Source organism: Staurois parvus, unplaced genomic scaffold, assembly GCF_062004578.1.
Source record: "Staurois parvus isolate SC_StPar_1 unplaced genomic scaffold, SC_StPar_1.0 ptg000503l, whole genome shotgun sequence".
In the NCBI taxonomy this organism is placed as follows: domain Eukaryota; kingdom Metazoa; phylum Chordata; class Amphibia; order Anura; family Ranidae; genus Staurois; species Staurois parvus.
The window spans coordinates 3,365,159-3,389,918 of NW_028318299.1; the positions used below are offsets into that span (position 1 = coordinate 3,365,159).

A 24,760-nucleotide genomic window follows, 5' to 3' on the forward strand; every position below is an offset into this window, starting at 1 on the left:
GTACACTGACTACATCACATTGTAGCAAAGTGTTATTTCTTCAGTGTTGTCACGTGAAAAGATAGAACCAAATATTTACAAAAATGTGAGGAGTGTACTCATTTCTGGGAGATACTGTATATACATACTGAAATGGTTGGGTTCATTTTAAATGTCTTAATGGTGGTGGCACAACCATTATTCCATGCTCAACTTTTTTGCTAAAGAAGAACCCTTGAAATAATTTTCAGGTCTTAATGAACCTCTGCTAATACATATTCATTGGGTATCCATGGAAAAAATGTCTATTAAATTAGTCAGCAGTGGGAAGAATGCCCCCTTATAGGATAGGCTAAACGTTCATTGAATGCATGCTGCTGACTCATTACATTGCCATGAGAACTATGCAGGCACCATTAAATGGAGAGGACAATCAGACACAGCTCAAGGAACGCCCAGAACCCTGGCTGAGAATGGCTGCCCTTGGTCCTTTTTGAAACATAGATAGGCTGCAAGATATTTCACTATTTGACATAACGTGGTTGTAAACCCTTACATATACCCAGTGAAGTGACTGACTTCAGGTGATACACATATATGAAATAAATCCTCCATTGCACCTGTTTATCTACAGCCGTATTTGTCCTAAAACCACTGAAAGTGCAAAATTTACACAGGAGCTCTCAGCTCTTTAAAGCAGGGGGTGGGGAGATGAAGGTACACTGAGTGAGCAGAGCTCCAAGAGCTGATTAGAGGGAAGGGACACCCCCTCCACATAGCTCACTGGAACAGAGCTGAGGCTGTCAATCACAGGCTGTGTGCTGGAGGTCCCTCCCCACCACCTTTTTCCCTTGGTGTCAGCAACACTTGTCAGAAGTGATTCATGCTGATAGCAGAGAAGTAAAGCAGAGGACAGAAATGACACTTAGTACTCTGGACTGAGACACACTATAGAGGGAAATGCTTTGTTCATATTTCATGTCTGAGGTTTACAACTACTTTAAGGTTGCTCTATTGGGGGGATATGATCTCCATGTATAATACATAAGGGGGGATATGATCTCCATGTATAATACATAAGGGGGGATATGATCACCATGTATAATACATAAGGGGGGATATGATCTCCATGTATAATACATAAGGGGGATATGATCTCCATGTATAATATATAAGGGGGATATGATCTCCATGTATAATACACAAGGGGGGATATGATCTCCATGTATAATACATAAGGGGGGATATGATCTCCATGTATAATACATAAGAGGGGATATGATCTCCATGAATAATGCATAAGGGGGGATATGATCTCCATGTATAATACATAAGGAGGGGATATGATCTCCATGTATAATACATAAGGGGGGATATGATCTCCATGTGTAATACATAAGGGGGGGATATGATTTCCATGTATAATACATAAGGGGGGATATGATCTCCATGTATAATACATAAGGGGGGTATGATCTCCATGTATAATACATAAGGGGGGATATGATCTCCATGTATAATACATAAGGGGGGGATATGATCTCCATGTATAATACATAAGGGGGGATATGATCTCCATGTATAATACATAAGGGGGGATATGATCTCCATGTATAATACATAAGGGGGGATATGATCACCATGTATAATACATAAGGGGGGATATGATCTCCATGAATAATACATAAGGGGGATATGAATTCCATGTATAATACATAAGGGGGGATATGATCTCCATGTATAATACATAAGGGGGGATATGATCACCATGTATAATACATAAGGGGGGATATGATCTCCATGAATAATGCATAAGGGGGATATGATCTCCATGTATAATACATAAGAGGGGATATGATCTCTATGTATAATACATAAGGGGGGATATGATCTCCATGTATAATACATAATGGGGGATATGATCTCCATGTATAATACATAAGGGGGGATATGATCTCCTTGTATAATACATAAGGGGGGATATGATCTCCATGTATAATACATAAGGGGGGATATGATCTCCATGTATAATACATAAGGGGGGATATGATCACCATGTATAATACATAAGGGGGGATATGATCTCCATGTATACTACATAAGGGGGATATGATCTCCATGTATAATACATAAGGGGGGGATATGATCTCCATGTATAATACATAAGGGGGGGATATGATCTCCATGTATAATACATAAGGGGGGATATGATCTCCATGTATAATACATAAGGGGGATATGACTTTCAGGTCATTACTGAGGACAAGGGGAACCCTTTACATCTGGAGGAAAAGAGATTTAACCTCCATATATGGAAAGGGTTCTTCACAGTAAGATCTGTGAAAATGTGGAACAGACTTTCTGGAGAACTAATTCTGGCCAGTTCAGTATATTGTTTTAAAAAATATAGCTGGATGCCTTTGTAAATGTATAAAATATAATATAACTGGATACTAACATTTAGAGGTAATAATACCAGTGGTAGTTGATCCAATGAGTTTTTTCTCTCCCTGGAGCACATTGGTTCATGCTTTATTGTTTCTTTTCCTTCCCGTGGACCAGCTATGGGTATAGGATTGAGTATATGAAGGATCTGTATTTATTTGTTTGTATTTTCTTTTGTTTGCACTAGGGGAATGTCTCTTTTTTCAGTCTGCCTAACTATATAACTGTGTAAGTATCTTTTACAATGGCAAACACTCTGATCCGCCTTCATTGGACAGTAATATTTCCAACAACATCTGATATTTGGGGTGAAGAATTCTTTCACTTGACATGGTTGAGACTGGCTCATGTTTTCTGCAAAACCTTTTAATTTTACATCTACGTTTGCAAAATTCTTCTAGAATTTCTACATTTGATGCAGTGATTTGTAATAAATCATTGTATTTGATGAAGGAAGGAAAACATGAATTGTATATATTTTTTAATACTAGCATATATTGTATTGAACAATAATACTGAGTATTTTTTCTAAATTTTTTATTTACAAGTATTAAAAGTGCGTTCTATTGTTGCAATGCAGAATCAGACAATTTTGAAGGAATTATTTCTTTCTGGACTGTCCGATCTTCCAACTCTTCATCTCCCTCTGTTCCTCTTCTTCCTTCTCATCTACCTTCTGACAGTAATCTGGAATTTGCTGATCATTGTCCTTGTAGCCACCGATTCTCACCTCCATGTTCCTATGTATTTCTTCCTTGGGAACCTGGCCAGTTTGGACCTGTGTAGTTCTTCAGTCATCGTCCCACGAATGCTATTTGATCTTCATACCAAGAGAAGAAAGATTACAACAACAGCTTGTATGACTCAACTCTTCTTCTTTATATTTTTTTCTTTTTATGAGACTTTTCTGTTGTCCATCATGTCCTATGATCGATACATCGCTATTTGTAAGCCATTGCATTACATAGAGATCATGAGCTGGAAAATGTGTCTATATTTGATATGCAGTGGGTGGTTTCTCAGTTTTATCTATTCTTCAGTTCACACATTTTATGCTTTTAAATTAACCTTTTGTGAATCAGATATTATAGAAAGTTTCTTCTGTGACCTTCCACAGTTGTTTCAGATCTCCTGCAGCGACATCTTCATCAACATTCTGCTCATTTTTTTCTTGGGTGGCTTCCTTGCAATGGGGAATCTAATAATGACCTTCTTCCCCTACGTCTATATATTCAAAACTGTTCTAAAGATGAAAGTGAAGGGCAATAGGAGTAAAGTTTTCTCTACATGTACCCCTCATCTCACAGTGGTGATTATATATTATGTTTCCGTTTGCTTTAATTATTTTCAACCAAATGGAGGTCATCAGTTTGCTGGTAACAAAGTGGTGTCCATGTTTTACACCGTGATACTTCCTCTCCTCAATCCTCTGATTTATAGTTTGAGGAACCAGGATTTCAGAACAGCATTCCGAGATGTTTTAAGGAAGATCATCCCCAATGCGATATAAAATTTACCTAAATTAATCCTTTTGTAAACGTATTTTTTTTCCTGTGCTCAGGTTACCATTAATCAGATCAGCCATCATAATCATTTGTTGATATCAAATTCTAACATACAACAAACCAAAAAAGTGATGAACAAGGGCTGTTCATCCTAATTATTCAGTGCAAAGAAACACGGTTTCCTGGTCCTAAATATTTCCACGTGTGACAGGAAAACCAATGTATGCTGCCTACCAGACTTATATGACCCCAAAAAACAGTGGTTATAAGTGCTTGTGGGAGCAGCCCCAAGCAACCAAGACAAACGTCACTTCTCCCTATATGGATGCAAGAGTCACAGACAGCAAAAACTGAGAGGGAAGCATAGCCTCATAGATTAGTAAATAAAAGCTTAGAATGTGCACTCACATAATGAATTTACGTACCATTGTTCTATAAAATAAGTTGTAAAAGCAAATTTTGGTCATCTGCATGATGACGTCACACTAAATACTTTTTTCCTAGGTTCTAAAAAAGAACACCAGTACTTTTCTTCAGTAAATACGTATTAAAGTAAAAGTGTTGGAATACAAAAAAAAATATATCTATACACACTGTGATGCTGTAGCTGTCCCCATTGGCATTAAAGAGGATGTAAAGTCCATAATTTAAAAATTCCCTGACAGGCAGATATTTTAAGTGATTGTAAAGACTCAAGGTTTTTTTTACCTTCATGCATTCTATAGAACATGTAGCAAATGAGGTTTCATGCTGATAAATGTAAGGTTCTGCAATTGGGGGCTAAGAATATGCATCATACATACTAGGAGGAGTACAGCTGGAGGGGTCAATGGCGGAGAAGGATCTGGGGGGGGGTCAATGGTGGAGAAGGATCTGGGGGGGTCAACAGTGGAGAAGGATCTGGGGGTTCTGGTAGATCACACGCTTAATAATGACAGCAATGCCAAGCTGCGGTTTTCTAAAGGGAGCAAAATCCTGTCTTGAATTAGGAGAGGAATAGACTCCAGAGAGAAAGAGATATCATCCCCCCCCCCCCCGGTTCAAATCATTAGTAAGACCTCATCTGGAATATGCAGTTCAGTTTTGGGCACCAATTCACAAAAAAGAACATTAGGGAACTGGAGAAAGTACAGAGAAGGGCAACCAGACTGATATGTGCTCACTGGGACCTTCAATGCTGCAGAAATGTTTCTGTACCCTTCCCCAGATCTGTGCCTTGACACAATCCTGTCTCGGAGTTCTACAGACAATTCCTTGGACTTCATGGCTTGGTTTGTGCTCTGACATGCACTGTTACCTGTGGGACCTTCTATAGACAGGTTTATACCATTCCTAATCATGTCCAATCCACTGAATGTCCCACAGGTGGACTCCAATCCACTGAATGTCCCACAGGTGGACTCCAATCAAGTTGTGGAAACATCTCAAGGATGATCAGTGGGAACAGGATGCACCAGAGATCAATTTTGAGTGTCGTGGCAAAGGCTGGGAATACTTATATACCTGTGTTTTTTTTGTTATTTATTTTTAATAAATTGCAAAGATTTCGAAACAAACTTCTTTCTCGTTGTCATTATGGGGTCTTGTTTGTAGAATGTTGAGGAAAAAAATGAATTTAATCCATTTTGGAATAAGACTGTAACATAACAAAACGTGGCAAAAGTTAAGTTCCGGGAATACTTTCTGGATGCTCTGTATCTAACTAAATCCCTATATGCCTGCAAAAAGCGTACTGCCACTTGCAAAGTTGAGCTCAAAAGCACTTGTTTTACAGGCGTTTGATGTTTTTTGTATCTGCCTCTAAATGCCTCTCCATGATAGTCTATGGTGGAGATTTTTTAAAACTATATCACACAGAATCTGGTGCAGCTGTGCATGGGAGCCAATCAGCTTCTAACTTCAGCTTGTTCAATGAAGTTTCGGCAATAAAACCTGGAAGCTGATTGGGTACTATGCACAGCTGCGCCAGATTCTGTGTGCTCCAGTTTCAAAATATCTCCACCATAGACTATCATGGAGAGGCATTTAGAGGCAGATACAAAAAACATCAAATGCCTGTAAACCAGATTCTGTGTGCTTCAGCTTTAGTAAATCCTTTAATATGTAATGGGAGGAGCAGAAAGCATCCTCCCTGCTTCTCCCAAGACCTTCAGTTCTCTGGCCCCCCTCATCACCTTCTCCCATATTTGCCTCCAGAACCTCTTCAGACCATCTCCCTTCCTTTTAGCATCATCTAACCCTTTCTTCCCTAGCCTGATGTTCCTCGGTTCCTCGGTCCACCCCTTTCACTCTTTTGTATTTCAATCCTTTTATCATGAAGGCTCAACATTACATGTGGACATTGCCTAGGGTCATCTGTGTGACGATTGCGGCGTCAGACCCCTGACCTTCTCACCAAACTTGTGACCGAAGGACTAGCCAATCTGAAACCGCGATGTCACGTGCTTAACAATGCCACACCCAGCTGTACCCTGCACAACGATTTTCCAGTTCATGGACCACCAATGGATGTACCAGCAGTCTGAATGTGCTTGTTACTGGGTCAGGTTAATTACGCAATTAACCCTTCACACTGCCACCACCTCCTTTTTGTACAGAGATAAAGGAAACTCGGCAATCTCAGCAATAACACTATAATGGTTGAGATAATTGTCTGTATAGCACGGTCACCACAGACAGGTTATACAGAGGGTTAAACAAACACGGTAGCGCTCTTTTAGAGACAGGAATTCGTAAATTGCAATAAAGAGCTATAGAAACAGTTCAACACTTTCAGAAGGAAAGATTTGTTACTAAAAGGTCAAAAGGGTGCAATAAAAATATTTACAGAAAAAAGATGTAACCAATATATATATATAAATATATAGAGAACAACAGCACAGCAAAGAGATAACAGAGAGGAGTTAGAGGGTTAAAGTACTTGCCAAAGTCCTGTGTTAGCAGATCAAGTTTCAGAGCAAAAGGGCACAGTCTTCCAAGGTGGTTCTGATGTAAAAAGGGAGAATTCTTCAACTTCCACTCTTAGGCCTGACAGCCTATTTTGAGGTCCCCCAGTAGGGGGTGTCTCTGAAGCCAAGGACCAATGCCTCGTTTAGGAAGGGACCGTCTGGGCGGATACCTAAACTAGAGCCAAAATCTCTCACAGTTCATATTTTGCTCATAACTTTCCCTATGCTCAAGTGACATTCCACCCGCGGGTAGATTACTATGCAAACGCATCTGAGGAACGGTTAGATATGAAATATGAAATACATGTTTGAAGGGTTCAAGAGATGTAATTTTCTGCTTTCCTATAGAGTTGGGTAGTTACTTGTGAGCCACTAGGAGTTTTCTTACTATATGCAAACTCTAATAACAATTGATTACGTGCATAAAAAAATTAATTAAAATTAATTAATTACGTGCTTAAAAAAGTATTTTTAAAATATTAGATCGCAAGGTACTTAGTACACCCTCTCTAGGTGTATAAATGTTAACCATATAATCCAATATTGTACCGCGCTCCAATATATTCTACCTCATGTAATATTGTGAATACCTGTGTATGCCACCAATTAACAAATAATTTCATCAAACAGTAATACTTAAATATATAATTTGTATAAATATAAAAGAAATTAAATATTCTATAAATGTGAAAAAACGAAAAAATAAAAACGAAAAAATAAAGTGGGAATGATAGTTCTCCTCTATGTGAATTGAGATGGTATTATTCAGACTGGATTGTACAATGAATCTGTGTCCACTGCGTGAACCTCTCTCTCCTCAGCACAGCCTTCTCAGTAGAACTTTCTCCGCTGGCTGCTTGGCTTAATCCTCCATATATGGAACATAAAAAGAAGGGAAAAGAAACATAGTGTCTTATCCGGGATTTCAGTTGTTTAATGTGCTTTGATTTCCCACTCACATTGTGAAAGATAAAGTAGCGCTTTACATAAAATGTATCCAGATCGTAATATGGTCAGCCTTATAGGTGTGTCTGCCTTCAGTGTGTATACTCGCCGTTCCTCTGTGGATGCGTGATGACGTCACCGCCCCTCCCCTACGCGTTACGCTATCTCTGTGGGCATGATTGCTACAATCTGCATGCAAACATAGTATGCATAGACACTCCTCCCACCCATTAAGGCATTATGATATTTGCAAAGTCTTCCCAGGAGTGAGCATACTTATTGCATCAGAGCTGTTAACCCTTGAGAGTGTTACTGAGGCAGGGTGCTGTGGTGTTTTCAGAAAGCCATATACAGCACCCTGCCAACCCCTCCCACCAGCCATGATCTTCCTGCATTGAAGTACAGAGTCTCAGTGATGGCATCAATAGGTCTAAAGCAATGTATTTAGTGACAATGGAAAGGTTTTATTTAAAGTTGACATTAGCATGTTGATGGTGTTTATTGATAAGGTTTGAAACATTTTGCTTTGCATGCTATGGTTTATGCTGCGGTGCCATGTAGGTTGTGTGGGACAGGGGTCTAACCCAGGCACTGCAACTCTGATATCACACTGCTAGGTACTCCAGTGTAACCTTAAGGGGCCACAAAACAGTTTGGGGATAAGCAGCGTCATGCATGACGTGATGGTTTGGGAAATGTTGCTCCGCACATCACGTTAGGCATCATACCGCTGGGTGAGTGTATTTATTATGTGGTGTATTTATGCATTGCATCGCAGTACAGGGTGGAATGTACCCCGGTAAAGTATCTTGTTTTGTAGACTTATATGAAAATAAAGTATATTTTAAAAAAAAATGTTGATGGTAAAAATAAATCTGCCTTCTTAAAATACAATTCCTCCCTCCATGCTTCCCTTTTTTTAACTCTCTACTTTCTCCACCACCAGCTCCACCACCTCCACCCAGCAACTCACTCACTGCTCACGATATTGCCAATCACTTCAAGTGAGTCATGGGGGCATCTCCACTGCACAGACATCCATTCCACTTAGCATACCTTATACTAAAACTCCCTCAACAAAAAATAAAAATAAATCTGCCTTCATAAAATACAATTCCTCTCTGCCAAACAAGCCTACTTTGGCACTCTTATGACTACCTTGTCATCCAGACCTCATTGTCTCTTCCCTTTTTTTAACTCTCTACTTTCTCCACCACCACCTCCACCCAGCAACTCACTCACTGCTCCCGATATTGCCAATCACTACAAAAACCAGATTGATGTAAGTTGTGAGGGCATCTCCACTGCACACACATCTATCCCACTTAGCCTGGAGAGGGTTGGCCTTGTGAAAGACCCTGATGTCCTCATCCTCGGTTGTAAAATTCCTCCATGAAGAGGCGGTGTCACTGGGGTGGTCCTGTAGGGAGTAGGCAGAGGCTCGGCCATAGGGAGTGGTGGGTCAGTTGGAAGTGCCCTGAGGGGGTTGGCTGGTCTGGGCCTTGGTGGATTCCAGGGGCAATGAATGCGGATGTACCCTGTTTGGTTGCAGCCATAACAGCGTGGGCCAGACCTCTTTGGGTTGGAAAGTGTGGGTGGTCTGAGGCATTCTTGGGTGAACGGAGCAGGCACCACTGGCTGTGGATGAGGTGCAGGAGGAATGGCAGGCCTGGTTAGCCTCCTGTTGTCCAGGTACTCATCTGCCCAGTGACAAGCGTCGGCTATGGTTAAGGGGTGTCTGTCCCGCACCCAATGTCTAACATCCCCCAGAAGTCCATTGTAAAACTGCTCCAGTAACAGCAGTTGCAACAGTTCCTCCAGCTTGGTGATCTGACACCCTCGGACCCAGCTGCGGACAACGTGTTGTAACTAATGTCCCCATTCAGTGAAGGTATCCTGGGGTTTCTTCTTCAGTGCCTGGAACTTTAAGTGATACGCCTCTGGGGTGAGAGCGTAGCGGGCCAGCAAGTGTTCCTTAAAATAATCGTAATCCAAGCAGTAGCTGTCGGGTACAGTCCTGAACGCGTCTGCAGCCCAACCAGTTAGCTTGCTGCTCAAAATGGGGACCCGGTCTTGGGCTGCCACATCATGGATGGTGCACAACCGTTCAAAGTCCACCCGCCTCTGAGAAAGTTTTAAAAGCAGCGTAGGGAATTTTCTTTGGTCCGGTTGCAGTCTAGAGAAGGCAGGAGGTAATCCCCTCCCAGACCGAGCCCTCGGTTGATGACCAGGAGTGACTAAACCGCAGTTGGGTAGCATCGTCCAGGGTCTAGGAGATCTGTTCAGGGGTGGGAGCGCTGCCAAACAGAGCCAAACGCCATTCCACCTCTTGTTGTAAATCCGAATGGTATAGGGGTCTCCGTTCGGTGCTAAGCAGACCTGGCATTTCAGGGGCTGACGAGCTGCTCTGTTCCTCCAACTCCTCCCGTGAAGCGGAGTTTGCTTCTGGCAGAGCAATGTTCACTTCAAGCGTAGCAGAGTGCACATCAGGTGAAGTGGGGTGTGCATCCTCTTGGTACAGGGCCATAATCTTGGCCAACATTTCCTCTCTGGTCTTGGAGCCAGCGATACCTCCCCGATCTCAGCCAATGGTCCCCTCTTCCAGCACTCTGCCAAGGCAGGTATTAGAGCACATAGAACACAGCTCAGTATATACAGCACATCCTGGCAGTCTCCTCTCACATTACTAACTTACTAACTGACATATCAGCATGGATATTACTCCACTTCCTCAAACGCAATCTTTATTATTATTATTATACAGGATTTATATAGCGCCAACAGTTTGCTCAGAGCTGTACATTATGGTGGGAGACAGTACAGTAACAATACAGTTCAATACAAGACGGATAGGAGGGCCCTGCTCCTTGGAGCTTACAATCTAGGAGGGAGGGGATAGTGGTACAAAAGGTAATAACTTTGGGGGATGGAGTGGTTGGAGGAGTAGAGGATTCCAGTATTAGCTGAGGGTGGGGTAGGCTTCCCTGAAGAGATAGGTTTTCAGAGTGCGCCTAAAAGTGAGCAGAGTAGGCGATAGTCTGATTGATTGGGGTAGGGAGTTCCAGAGGATAGGGGAAGCTCTGGAGAAGTCCTGGAGAAGAGCATGGGGGGAAGAGACAAGGGAGCTAGAGAGTAGGAGGTCTTGTAAGGATGTATATACTTGGCTGTATACTGTATGTACAGTAAACTTTATAAAATGTGGATCAACAATGTCAAAAAATGACTCTTTAGAAAGGTTGATATTTCCATCTCACAGAAATTTCATAGGAAAACCATTCTCATTGGGTGCCTTCTTAGCACCCGAAGAGAAAATCGATTTTCCAGAATGCATGTATATAAGAACTTGGAAATTCCTTGGAAATTCCAATAATCATTGACTCTGATCTAAAGCCAGACAAATATATTATTTATTATATTTAATCTATTTATTTATTATAATATATTTATTTATTTTTTATTGCACTTTTTTAAAAACTTTTTTGACATTCAGTTTACTTTCAAGCTCAATTCAGCGTCTCAACTTTTCCTTTCTAACTCTGGAAAAACATTTATGTATCATTAAATTCTGGTAGTAAAAAAAATCACTTATTTATTTAAACATTGACCTGGCTTGTGTGTCGCTGAGGGATAGGATAATTCAGGCAATGCTTTGCTTTCTGTAGAGATTCATTTTTACTCCTAGGATTAATCTCAGATGAATTTGGAGCCGGCATACACCCCCGTGTGCTCCGGAGATGTCAGGGGGAATTTCTGCATTATAAATATATGTGTGTGGAGCTGATAATACTGTATTGTGACTCAAAATGTCACACCGATATTCTGGTAGATTGCTTTAATTTTTTTCAGCAAAATGTCTCCACATCGGACCCTTTGAATTGATCCGTCCCGAGGAAACCTCCCCACCCCTCTTCTATCAGCATTCATCTCTGCTGGAGGTATCTGGAGCAAAATAAAGGGAGAAGCTAAAACAATACAATATCAGAATAGCCTTTACTGTAAAAGATCTGTACATACAGTATGTTGTCCCCCTCAGATTTTGTTTCTTTGACAGGACAAAATATACATAGGGGTTGATTTACTAAAAAAATCAGGTGCAGCTCTGCATAGTAACCAATCAGCTTCCAAGATTTTTGTCAAAGTTTAATTGAACAAGTTGAAGTTAGAAGCTGATAGGTTGCGATGCAGTTCTGCCCCAGAATTTAGCAATCTCATTTTAGTAAATCAACCACAAAGTATATATATATATATATATATATATATATATATAGAGAGAGAGAGAGAGAGAGAGAGAGAGAGAGAGAAAGAGAGAGAGAGCATCTCACAGAATTGAGTCCACCCCTCACATTTTTCCCCATCTCACACTCAGACCATACGCCGCACACTGCATCACATTGGTCTGCATGGCTGTCATCCCAGAAGGAAGTCTCTTCTAAAGATGATGACCAAGAAAGCCCGCAAACAGTTTGCTGAAGACAAGCAGACTAAGGACATGGATTACTGGAACCATGTCCTGTGGTCTGATGACACCAAGATCAACTGATTTGGTTAAGATGGTGTCAAGCGTGTGTGGCGGCAACCAGGTGAGGAGTACAAAGACAAGTGTGTCTTGCCTACAGTCAAGCATGGTGGTGGGAGTGTCATGGTCTGGGGCCCCATGGTGGTGGGAGTGTCATGGTCTGGGGCTGCATGCGTGCTGCCAGCACTGGGGGGCTACAGTTCATTGAGGGAACCATGAATGCCAACATGTACTGTGACATACTGAAGCAGAGCATGATCCCCTCCCTTCGGAGACTGGGCAGCAGGGCAGTATTCCAACATGAGAAGGACCCCAAACACACCTCCAAGACGACCACTGCCTAGCTGAAGAAGCTGAGGGTAAAGGTGATGGATTGGCCAAGCATGTCTCCAGACCTAAACCCCATTGAGCAAACAGAAGGTGGAGGAGCGCAAGGTCTCTAACATCCACCAAGCTCTGGTGAACTCCATGCCCAAGAGGGTTAAGACAGTACTGGAAAATTTTAGCATCCACAGAAAATATTGACACGTTGGGCCCAATTTGGACCTTGTCACTTAGGGGTGGACTCACTTTTGTTGCCAGCGGTTTAGACATTAATGGCGGTGTGTTGAGTTATTTTTAGGGGACAGCAAATTTACATGTTATACAAGCTGTACACTGACTACGTCACATTGTAGCAAAGTGTCATTTCTTCAGTGTTGTCACATGAAAAGAGAGAAACAAATATTTACAGAAATGTGAGGGGTGGACTCACTTCTGGGAGATACTGTATATACATGCTGAAATGGTTTGTTTCATTTTAACCATTTCAATACCGTGCAATTTTACACCTTCCTGCCCAGGCCAATTTTCAGGTTTCAGCGCTCTCACACTTTGAATGACAATTGCGCGGTCATACAACACTGTACCCAAACTAAAATTTTATCATTTTCTTCACACAACTAGAGCTTTCTTTTGGTGGTATTTAATCACCGCTGGGGTTTTTATTTTTTGCTAAATTAACAAAAAAAGACCAAAAATTTTGAAAAAAAAACACATTTTTCTTTGTTTCTGTTATAAAAGTTTACAAATAAATAATTGTTCTTCATAAATTTAGGCCGAGATGTATTCTGCTACATGTCTTTGGTGAAAATAACCCAAATTAGGATGTATTTTTTAGATTGTAGGAAAGTTATAGAGTTCACAAACTATGGTATAGATCTGAATATTGATCAATCCTGAAGTACTGACAGCCAATCTAATTTCTTGAGGTCCAAGAATGTCAGGACAGTACAGATATCCCCCAAATGTCAGGACGGTACAGATATCCCACAAATGACCCCTTTTTGCAGAGTAGACAGTCCGACGTACTTCATAAGAGGCATGGCGAGTTTTTTGAAGTTGTATTTTTATGTCATAATTTTTCGGAAAATGAAAAAATTAAAAAAATTATTTTCACTATTTTTTTTGTTACATACTGTCACCAGTGCAGTACAGCGTCATCATATAACTGGCATGGCGGTTAACAGGGACACTGACTGGTGACAGTATGAAAAAAAAAAATATATATATTTTTTTTTAATTTTTTTAAATTTTTTTATTATATTTAATTTTTTATTACATTTTTTTTAAGAATTTTTTTTCATATTTTACTATGACCAAAGTAGTACAATGTTACCATAGTAACACTGTACTACTTTGGGGAAGTGATCAGTATTTTTTTTTTTTTTTTTTTTTACACAATTTGCTTATAGCAAAGAATTACTTTGCTATAAGCAAGCATTTACCTGAATGAAATCGATTCATTCAGCTTTTCTTTTTTTTTTTTTTTTGTGCTTAGCTGTGATTTGATCACAGTTAATCACATGACATGTGCATGTGATTAGCTGTGACCATTCACAGCTAGGCACTAGTATACAATGGATGGCATCATGAATGAAGCCATCCATTGTATACAACTGTCATGTGACCTGCTGTGATTGGTCACAGCAGGTCACATGGTACCAGCAACGGGAGCCGGTACTCGGATCTGTCATCGGCCGTGTCCGAGGTGCACGGCCCGTGACAGATCCCGCTGCTGCGCCGCTCTGCATTACCGCAAACGGCGCATGTGCGGGAGCACGCCAAATGGCGTGCACCCCGAATGAAGAGGCACATCTGAAGCCGCCAAACGGCCATTGGCCGGGCGGCTAATGGTTAAACATCTTCATGGTGATGGCACCACCATTATTCCATTTAGAGGCAGAGGTAACACTCATAATTTACTGTAATAAGGTCTGTTTTTCCAGCAGCCATTTCAGCTATCTGATCTCTGGGTAAAGTTGACATTTTCAACCTTTTTTGCCCACGAGGAGCCCTTGAAATAATTTTCAGGTCTTAATGAGCCTCTGCTAATACATATTCATTAGGTATCCATGGAAAAATGTCTATTAAATTAGTCAGCAGTGGGAGGAATGCCCCCTTATAGGATTGGCTAAACGTTCATTGAATGCATGCTGCTGACTCATTACATTGGCACGAGAACTATGCAGGCACCATTAAATGGAGAGGACAATCAGACACAGCTCAAGGAACGCCTAGAACCCTGGCTGAGAATGGCTGCTGTTTGTCCTTTTTGAAACACAGATAGGCTGCAAGATATTTCACTATTTGACATAACGTGGTTGTAAACCCTTACATATACCCAGTGCAGTGACTGACTTCAGGTGATACACATATATGAAATAAATGCTCCATTGTACCTGTTTATCTACAGCCGTATTTCCCCTACAGCCATTCAAAGTGGGAAATTTACACAGGAGCTCTCAACTCTGAAAAGCAGGGGGTGGGGAGATGAAGTTACACTCAGTGAGGAGAGCTCTAAAAGCTGATTAGAGGGAAGGGAAACCCCTTCCATACAGCTCACAGGAACAGAGCTGAGGCTGTCAATCACAGGCTGTGTGCTGGAGGTCCCTCCCCATCACCTTTTTCTCTTGGTGTCAGGAAAACTTGTCAGAAGTAATTCATGCTGATAGCAGAGGAGTAAAGCAGAGGACAGAAATGACACTTAATACTCTGGACTGAGACACACTATAGAGGGATATGTTTTGTTCATATTTCATGTCTGAGGTTTACAACTACTTTAAGGTTGCTCTATTGGGGGGATATGATCTCCATGTATAATACATAAGGGGGGATATGATCACCATGTATAATACATAAGGGGGGGATATGATCTCCATGTATAATACATAAGGGGGATATGATCTCCATGTATAATACATAAGGGGGATATGATCTCCATGTATAATACATATGGGGGGGTATGATCTCCATGTATAATACATAAGGGGGGATATGATCTCCATGTATAATACATAAGGGGGATATGATCACCATGTATAATACATAAGGGGGATATGATCTCCATGTATAATACATAAGGGGGGGATATGATCTCCATGTATAATACATAAGGGGGGATATGATCACCATGTATAATACATAAGGGGGGATATGATCTCCATGTATAATACATAAGGGGGGGATATGATCACCATGTATAATACATAAGGGGGATATGATCTCCATGTATAATACAAAAAGGGGGATATGATCTCCATGTATAATACATAAGGGGGATATGATCTCCATGTATAATACATTAGGGGGGATATGATCACCATATATAATACATAAGGGGGGGATATGATCTCCATGTATAATACATAAGAGGGGATATGATCTCCATGTATAATACATAAGGGGGATGTGATCTCCATGTATAATACATAAGGGGGGATATGATCTCCATGTATAATACATAAGGGGGATATGATCTCCATTTATAATACATAAGGGGGGGATATGATCTCCATGTATAATACATAAGGAGAATTATGATCACCATGTATAATACATAAGGGGGGATATGATCTCCATGTATAATACATAAGGGGGATATGATCTCCATGTATAATACATAAGAGGGATATGATCTCCATGTATAATACATAAGGGGGATATGATCTCCATGTATAATACATAAGGGGGGGATATGATCTCCATGTATAATACATAAGGGGGGATATGATCTCCATGTATAATACATAAGGGGGGATATGATCTCCATGTATAATACATAAGGGGGATATGATCTCCATGTATAATACATAAGGGGGGATATGATCTCCATGTATAATACATAAGGGGGTATGATCTCCATGTATAATACATAAGGGGGGATATGATCTCCATGTATAATACATAAGGGGGATATGATCTCCATGTATAATACATAAGGGGGATATGATCTCCATGTATAATACATAAGGGGGGATATGATCTCCATGTATAATACATAAGGGGGGATATGATCTCCATGTATAATACATAAGGGGGGATATGATCACCATGTATAATACAAAAGGGGGATATGATCTCCATGTATAATACATAAGGGGGGATATGATCTCCATGTATAATACATAAGGAGGATATGATCTCCATGTATAATACATAAGGGGGGGAAATGATCACCATGTATAATACATAAGGGGGGATATGATCTCCATGTATAATACATAAGGGGGATGTGATCTCCATGTATAATACATAAGGGGGGATATGATCTCCATGTATAATACATAAGGGGGATATGATCTCCATTTATAATACATAAGGGGGGGATATGATCTCCATGTATAATACATAAGGAGAATTATGATCACCATGTATAATACATAAGGGGGGATATGATCTCCATGTATAATACATAAGGGGGATATGATCTCCATGTATAATACATAAGAGGGATATGATCTCCATGTATAATACATAAGGGGGATATGATCTCCATGTATAATACATAAGGGGGGGATATGATCTCCATGTATAATACATAAGGGGGGATATGATCTCCATGTATAATACATAAGGGGGGATATGATCTCCATGTATAATACATAAGGGGGATATGATCTCCATGTATAATACATAAGGGGGGATATGATCTCCATGTATAATACATAAGGGGGTATGATCTCCATGTATAATACATAAGGGGGGATATGATCTCCATGTATAATACATAAGGGGGATATGATCTCCATGTATAATACATAAGGGGGATATGATCTCCATGTATAATACATAAGGGGGGATATGATCTCCATGTATAATACATAAGGGGGGATATGATCTCCATGTATAATACATAAGGGGGGATATGATCACCATGTATAATACAAAAGGGGGATATGATCTCCATGTATAATACATAAGGGGGGATATGATCTCCATGTATAATACATAAGGAGGATATGATCTCCATGTATAATACATAAGGGGGGGAAATGATCACCATGTATAATACATAAGGGGGGATATGATCTCCATGTATAATACATAAGGGGGGATATGATCTCCATGTATAATACATAAGGGGGGATATGATCTCCATGTATAATACATAAGGGGGGGATATGATCTCCATGTATAATACATAAGGGGGGATATGATCTCCATGTATAATACATAAGGGGGGATATGATCTCCATGTATAATACATAAGGGGGGATATGATCTCCATTTATAATACATCAGTGGTTCATATAGTGAACTCGGTGTAGTTATTCCCCCTGAGGTCATCACAGAGGACAAGGGGGCGCTCTTTACATCTGGAGGAAAATAAATTTAATCTCCAAACACGGAAAGGTTTCTTCACAGTAAGAGCTGTGAGAATGTGGAATAGACTCCCTCAAGAGTTGGTTGTGGCCAGCTCAGTGGATTGCTGTAGGAAAGTCCTGGATTCTTTCTTGGATACACAGAATATAACTGGATATAACATTTATAGGGAAAGTTGATCCAGGGAATATCCGATTGCCTCTCGGGGGATCAGGATGGATTTTTTTCCCCTGCAGGAGCAAATTGGATCATGCTTTGCTGTTTTTTTTGCCTTCCTCTGGATCAACTGTGGGTGCAGGATTATAACTTTTTTTTTTTAATGGTTGAACTGGATGGACTTTTTTCTTTTTTCAGCCAGATTATGTAACTATGTAACCAGTGACAGGGTCAAGGGAAGCCAAGGTATGTGCAGATACGGAGAGAAGGCTGGCCTGTGTAGTCTAATCCAATAGAAGAGCTACTGTAACTTAAATTGCTGGAAAAGTGAATGCTGGTTCCAATAGAGAGGTGTCAGATCACTGAGAATCACAGTTTGTTGTGTATGGGGTTGCGTACTCACAGACTGGTCAGGGTGTCCGTGCTGATCCATGTCTACAGCCAAATGGGCCCACAATGGGCACTTGATGATCATAACTGGACCACAGAGCAATGGAAAAAAGGTTGCCTGGTCTGATGAATCATGTTTTCATTTACGCTATGTGTATGGCCGGGTACATGTAGTATATACATAATCTCCTATTGCTTATAAATAAGATCTGTGTATATGATTCTGATGTTTGATAAACTTGCTATATTCAGTAACTATATACTGTATCACTATATCAACGTATCTTACCTTACAGACTAGTGTACCTGTATAAGAATAAATTAATCATGCAATTTATTCTCATAATTGTATGTACTTGATCAGATGATGTACAAATTAAAAAAAACTCCAGTTAGCTAGTTACTAGTGCTATAGGGTCTGACAGTCCCTCTGGTGCCTTTTGGCAAACTCTAGGTGGGCTGCCATTTGCCTTTCACTGAGGAGTGGCTTTCATCTGGACACTCTACCATACAGGCCTGATTGGTGGAGTGCTGCAGAGAAGGTTCTTCTTCTGGAAGGTTCTCCTCTCTCCACAGAGAAACGCTGGAGTTCTTTCAGCGTGACCATCATTTGCTTGGTTACCTCCCTGGCAAAGGCCCTTCTGCCTTGATCACTCATTTTGGCCGGTCGGCCCGCTCTAGGAAGATTCCTGGTGGTTTCAAACTTCTTCCATTTACAGAGCATGGAGACCACTGTGCTCATTGGGACCTTCAATGCCGCAGACATTTTTCTGTACCCTTTCCCAGATCTGTGCCTTGATACAATCCTGTCTCGGAGGTCTACGGACAATTCCTTGGACTTCATGGCTTGGTTTGTGCTCTGCCATGCACTGTTACCTGTGGGACCTTCTATAGACAGGTTTATGCCTTTCCTAATCATGTCCAATCCACTGAATGTCCCACAGGTGGACTCCAATCCACTGAATGTCCCACAGGTGGACTCCAATCAAGTTGTGGAAACATCTCAAGGGTGATCAGTGGGAACAGGATGCACCAGAGATCAATTTTGAGTGTCGTGGCAAAGGCTGTGAATACTTATTTTTTTTTTCCAAAAAGAAAGCCTTTATTAATAAAGAACATAATGGTACAAAAGACATGTACAGGGTGCCTAAGCGAAACAGCAGGCACAACCTACAGCGACACAGCAGTAACTCAAACAAGAAAATACAGATAATGCAATGATACAAAACCCAACTACAATATGGTTATGCTTGCAACAAACCGGAGCCAATATAGTATAGTATGGGGTGAAATTGCATCATATAATATCCCCTGCGTTCGTGCTTCGCCATGCAGGGCTGGAGCGATAGGAAGAGTGGTCATGGCACCTGAACGTAGGATTCGGTCAAAAACTTATGGCAATGGGGAGAGTTACAAAACCGGCATACGTTGCGGTAAGAGCCGTTGATGGAAGTGGGGAGAGTGAAAGAATGGCATGTCTAGTGTTCCAGATAGCATAGCAAAGCGAGAGGCGAGAAGAAAAGAGAAAGGAGAAAAGAGAGAAAGGGAGGTAGAGAGAAAAATGATAGAAGCAGAAACAGAAAGGGGGGGATGGGGGTGGAAGGGAAAAAAAAAAAATTAATAGTGGGGGGGGGGGGGGGGAACATATGGGGTGAGTAATGACAGCAATATCTGGGGTTAATCAAGTGTGGGGATAGGAGTTAAGCTAACGCCAGAGTCGCGTGGGAAGGGATACATTGTCGAAAAGAGTCTCAGTGCCTACCACAAAAACTACTGTAAAGAAGTAACATCAGCAGGAAAGCCGGACCAAGTCAGACCTGATGGTCCATAAGAGACCTGTATGTAGGAGTAGTTGTGAAGTAGATCCAGCAGACCCAAATGTGGGAAAATTAATGGGAGTGTCAAGGGCCGATGCAATTAGTTCCTCCATGTCTGCCATTTTACCCACACGGACAAGCCAATCACGAACAGAGGGGGGGCGAGAAGAGCCCCAAAGGACGGGAAGGCAGAGTCTGGCCGCGTTGACCATATGCATGGCCAAAGATCTATGATAGTGTCCCCCCGGAAGGGAGGAATGATGGAGGAGAAACTGGGCCGGAGACAGATCCAGAGGCACGGTCGTCACCGATACTACAATCCTATGGACCTCTTGCCAAAACGGTTGAATGCTCGGACAGGACCACCAAATGTGTAAAAATGATCCGTTCGCAACCCCACACCTCCAACAGGTATTGGGATAAGAAGGATTAAAATGAGAAATTTGTGAAGGGGTGCGATACCACCTCGACACCAATTTGTAACCGTTTTCCTACGTCGAGACATTAAGGGAGCATTTATGAGAATATTTGAATACACGTGCCCAGTCGGAATCCGACAAATTATCATTCAAATCTCTGTGAATACTTATATACATGTGTTTTTTATTTTATTTTTTATTTTTAATAAATTGCAAAGATTTCAAAACAAACTTCTTTCTCGTTATTTTTAATAAATTGCAAAATTTTCAAAACAAACTTCTTTCTCGTTGTCATTATGGGGTATTGTTTGTAGAATGTTGAGGAAAAAAATGAATTTAATCCATTTTGGAATAAGGCTGTAACTAGAGATGAGCGAATCGAACCAGGCGAACCGGAATTCGAGTCGAATTTCAGGAAATATTCGATTCGCGTCGAAACCGAAATTTTGCCTACTTCGGGTGCGCGAATCGAAGATTTCCCGATCAGCCGGCAAAAGTGTCCCTGCAGTGAGCTCCGCTATTTCTGACAGTTCTCTGACAGAAGGAACACATGTTTAGCGGTTGAAACATTGTATCTATTAGTTTCCATTTAGGATACAGATGTTTCAACCGCTGTACATGTGAAAGTCAGAGAACTGTCAGAAATAGAGGAGCTCTGCAGATACACTTTTTGCCGGCTTGGAATTATTCTTCTTTTCATCCTACTTCTTCTTCTTCTTCTTCTTCATCCTCATCCTCTTCTTCTGAGGATGAGGATGAAGAAGAAGAAGTAGGATGAAAATAAGAATAATTGCAAGCCGGCAAAAAGTGTATGTGCAGAGTTCCTCTATTCTGCAGATACACTTAGAGGAGCTCTGCACATACACTTAGCGGAGCTCTGCACATACACTTTTTGCCTGTTTGGAATTAATCTTATTTTCATCCTACTTCTTCTTCTTCTTCTTTATCCTCATCCTCAGAAGAAGAAGAAGAAGAAGAAGAAGAAGAAGAAGAAGAAGAAGAAGAAGTAGGATGAAAAGAAGAATAATTGCAAGCCGGCAAAAAGTGTATGTGCAGAGTTCCTCTATTCTGCAGATACACTTAGAGGAGCTCTGCACATACACTTTTTGCCGGAAGCCGCTGTATGGAGGGAATGTCATGGAACTGTCAGAAATAGACTATTAATGACAGTTCTGGGACTGTCCTTCCATACAGCGGTTGAAACATTGTATCTATTTGTTTCCATAAATGGATCAATTTATGGAAACAAATAGATACAATGTTTCAACCACAATGATACAATGTTACAAATAAGTGTCACCCCCTCCCCCATCATATCTGTATATACAATGTTCTCTCTATATTGGGGTGTCCCCCCTCCCCCATCATATCTGTATATACAATGTTCTCTCTATATTGGGGTGTCACCCCTCCCCCATCATATCTGTGTATACAATGTTCTCTCTATATTGGGGTGTCACCCCTCCCCCATCATATCTGTGTATACAATGTTCTCTCTATATTGGGGTGTCACCCCTCCCCCATCATATCTGTATATACAATGTTCTCTCTATATTGGGGTGTCACCCCTCCCCCATCATATCTGTATATACAATGTTCTCTCTATATTGGGGTGTCACCCCTCCCCCATCATATCTGTATATACAATGTTCTCTCTATATTGGGGTGTCACCCCTCCCCCGTCATATCTGTATATACAATGTTCTCTCTATATTGGGGTGTCCCCCCTCCCCCGTCATATCTGTATATACAATGTTCTCTCTATATTGGGGTGTCACCCCTCCCCCGTCATATCTGTATATACAATGTTCTCTCTATATTGGGGTGTCACCCTTCCCCCATCATATCTGTATATACAATGTTCTCTCTATATTGGGGTGTCACCCCTCCCCCATCATATCTGTATACACAATGTTCTCTCTATATTGGGGTGTCACCCTTCCCCCGTCATATCTGTATATACAATGTTCTCTCTATATTGGGGTGTCACCCCTCCCCCGTCAAATCTGTATATACAATGTTCTCTCTATATTGGGGTGTCACCCCTCCCCGTCATATCTGTGTATACAATGTTCTCTCTATATTGGGGTGTCACCCCTCCCCCATCATATCTGTATATACAATGTTCTCTCTATATTGGGGTGTCACCCCTCCCATCATATCTGTATATACAATGTTCTCTCTATATTGGGGTGTCACCCCTCCCCCATCATATCTGTATATACAATGTTTTCTCTATATTGGGATGTCCCCCCACGTTGTGAAATAGCGGCTTCCCTTTAGGACTTTTAATTGAACTTGTCTGTAGGTTTGGGGATTAGGGGCCCCAGACTTGTGACTGAACTGGGCCCCTGGCTTAGGTCTGGCCTTGGAGGTTGAAGTCTCAGAGAAATGACAGGAACGCTTCTTGGCTTCAGAAGTGGGAGGAGTCATCCCAGCTTGAGGCCTTTTCTGCTGGGCCAATGAGAACTCTGACTAATAAAAAAGAAGAACAAAAAGATCTGCAGGAGCAGCATGGAGGACCAGTAGTCTATGTGGGGACAAAGGCAGACTGGAACTCCAGCCTGTAGCCTCTGGGCACCACGTCTCTTACCGGAGCATCTGAGATGTCTGCTGACCCTGAACAGGTGACCCCAAAGGCCAACAGACGTCCCCCCACATTGGGAAATGGTGGCTTCCCCTTAGGATGTTTATTAGAACTTGTCTGTAGGTTTGGGGATTAGGGGCCCCAGGATTGTGACTGAACTGGGCCCCTGGCTTAAGTCTGGCCTTGGAGGTTAAAGTCTCAGAGAAACGTCAGGAACGCTTCTTGGCTTCAGAAGTGGGAGGAGTCATCCCAGCTTGAGGCCTTTTCTGCTGGGGCCAATGAGAACTCTGACTACCAGCGACGTCCTATATGAGGTTGTCTAAGGGTCAGGTTGGGGGCACAGAGGAGACCTTCACCATCAGAAGACATGAGCACGAAGCGTTCTTCACATGGCCGCTCCACAGACCAACATCTCACACAAAGAGTTCTCCTCATGTTCACAGACAGGACACTCATGTGGGAAATAAGATGGACGACATCCCCGAACCCGTCCAGCCAATAATGTACAGCTGAAGACATCATCTCTAATCTCTACTGGACATCACTGATTTACCCCGCTCCGCGGGGGCGGGCCTTATACATCAGAGGCCAAACTATGGGCAGCACAGAGGCTTATTGGTTAGCCTTGCAGCACTGAGGTCCTTGGTTGAAATCCTGACCAGGACCCTATCTGCATGGAGTTTGCATGTTCTCCCTGTGCCTGCGTGGGTTTCCTCCGGGTACTCCGGTTTCCTCCCACACTTCAAAAACAGGCAACCTCGCGTTGGTGGTGTAGTGGTTAGCATGGCTGCTTTCCAAGCAGCTGACCTGGGTTCGATTCCCAGCCAACGCAATATCCAAGATGGCTGCTTCGCCTCCTTAGTATTGGCGTGATAATTCTGATACTAATATTATTTATAGCAATGATAATAATAATTCCAACAATATCGACAACTATCATGATAATAATATTAATAACAGAAATAATATTTATAATGATAATAATCCGAATAATAATGGTAATAATAGGATTAGAAATGGAAATTATATATATATTTTATTTGTAGGTGAGAAGCAAATACAATAAAACGTAGATTTCTCATACATTATAACCAATGACGGTACAATAAATCCCCCCTCCGGCCCCCCTCCAGTCTTGCACAGTTGTACCGACTCCTCTCCTGTAGTAAATGGCTTACTCTGATTTCACTGCACACTGTGAGCTTCTCACAAATGTGCATTAGAAGCTGCAGCAAGTCAGATAGAGCTCCGTCTGCTTTCCTGGCTAGAGGACGTCCAGCATCATTTATCACTTTCCTCCTCAGTCTGACTGTCCTTGGCCCCGCCCTTTCATTCACTGGATTTCAGTTCCCACCAATCGTGGAGGCTCAGCATCACATGAGGGGCAGCACCTAGGTCAGCATGTATGCA

General features: G+C 41.5%; 1 protein-coding gene and 1 non-coding gene across 2 annotated transcripts; both read left to right on the top strand.

Annotated features, from left to right (window-relative positions):
* Positions 1-2,998: 2,998 nt before the first annotated feature.
* Positions 2,999-3,985, top strand: LOC149452016 (olfactory receptor 8G17-like). The gene has a single exon (XM_089689894.1). It carries the CDS (start codon positions 2,999-3,001, stop codon positions 3,932-3,934), a length of 936 nt encoding a protein of 311 aa, XP_089546020.1. The 3' UTR covers positions 3,935-3,985.
* A 20,125-nt stretch (positions 3,986-24,110) lies between these two features.
* Positions 24,111-24,182, top strand: TRNAG-UCC (transfer RNA glycine (anticodon UCC)). The gene has a single exon. It is a non-coding gene; the product is annotated as a tRNA-Gly (tRNA).
* Positions 24,183-24,760: the final 578 nt, after the last annotated feature.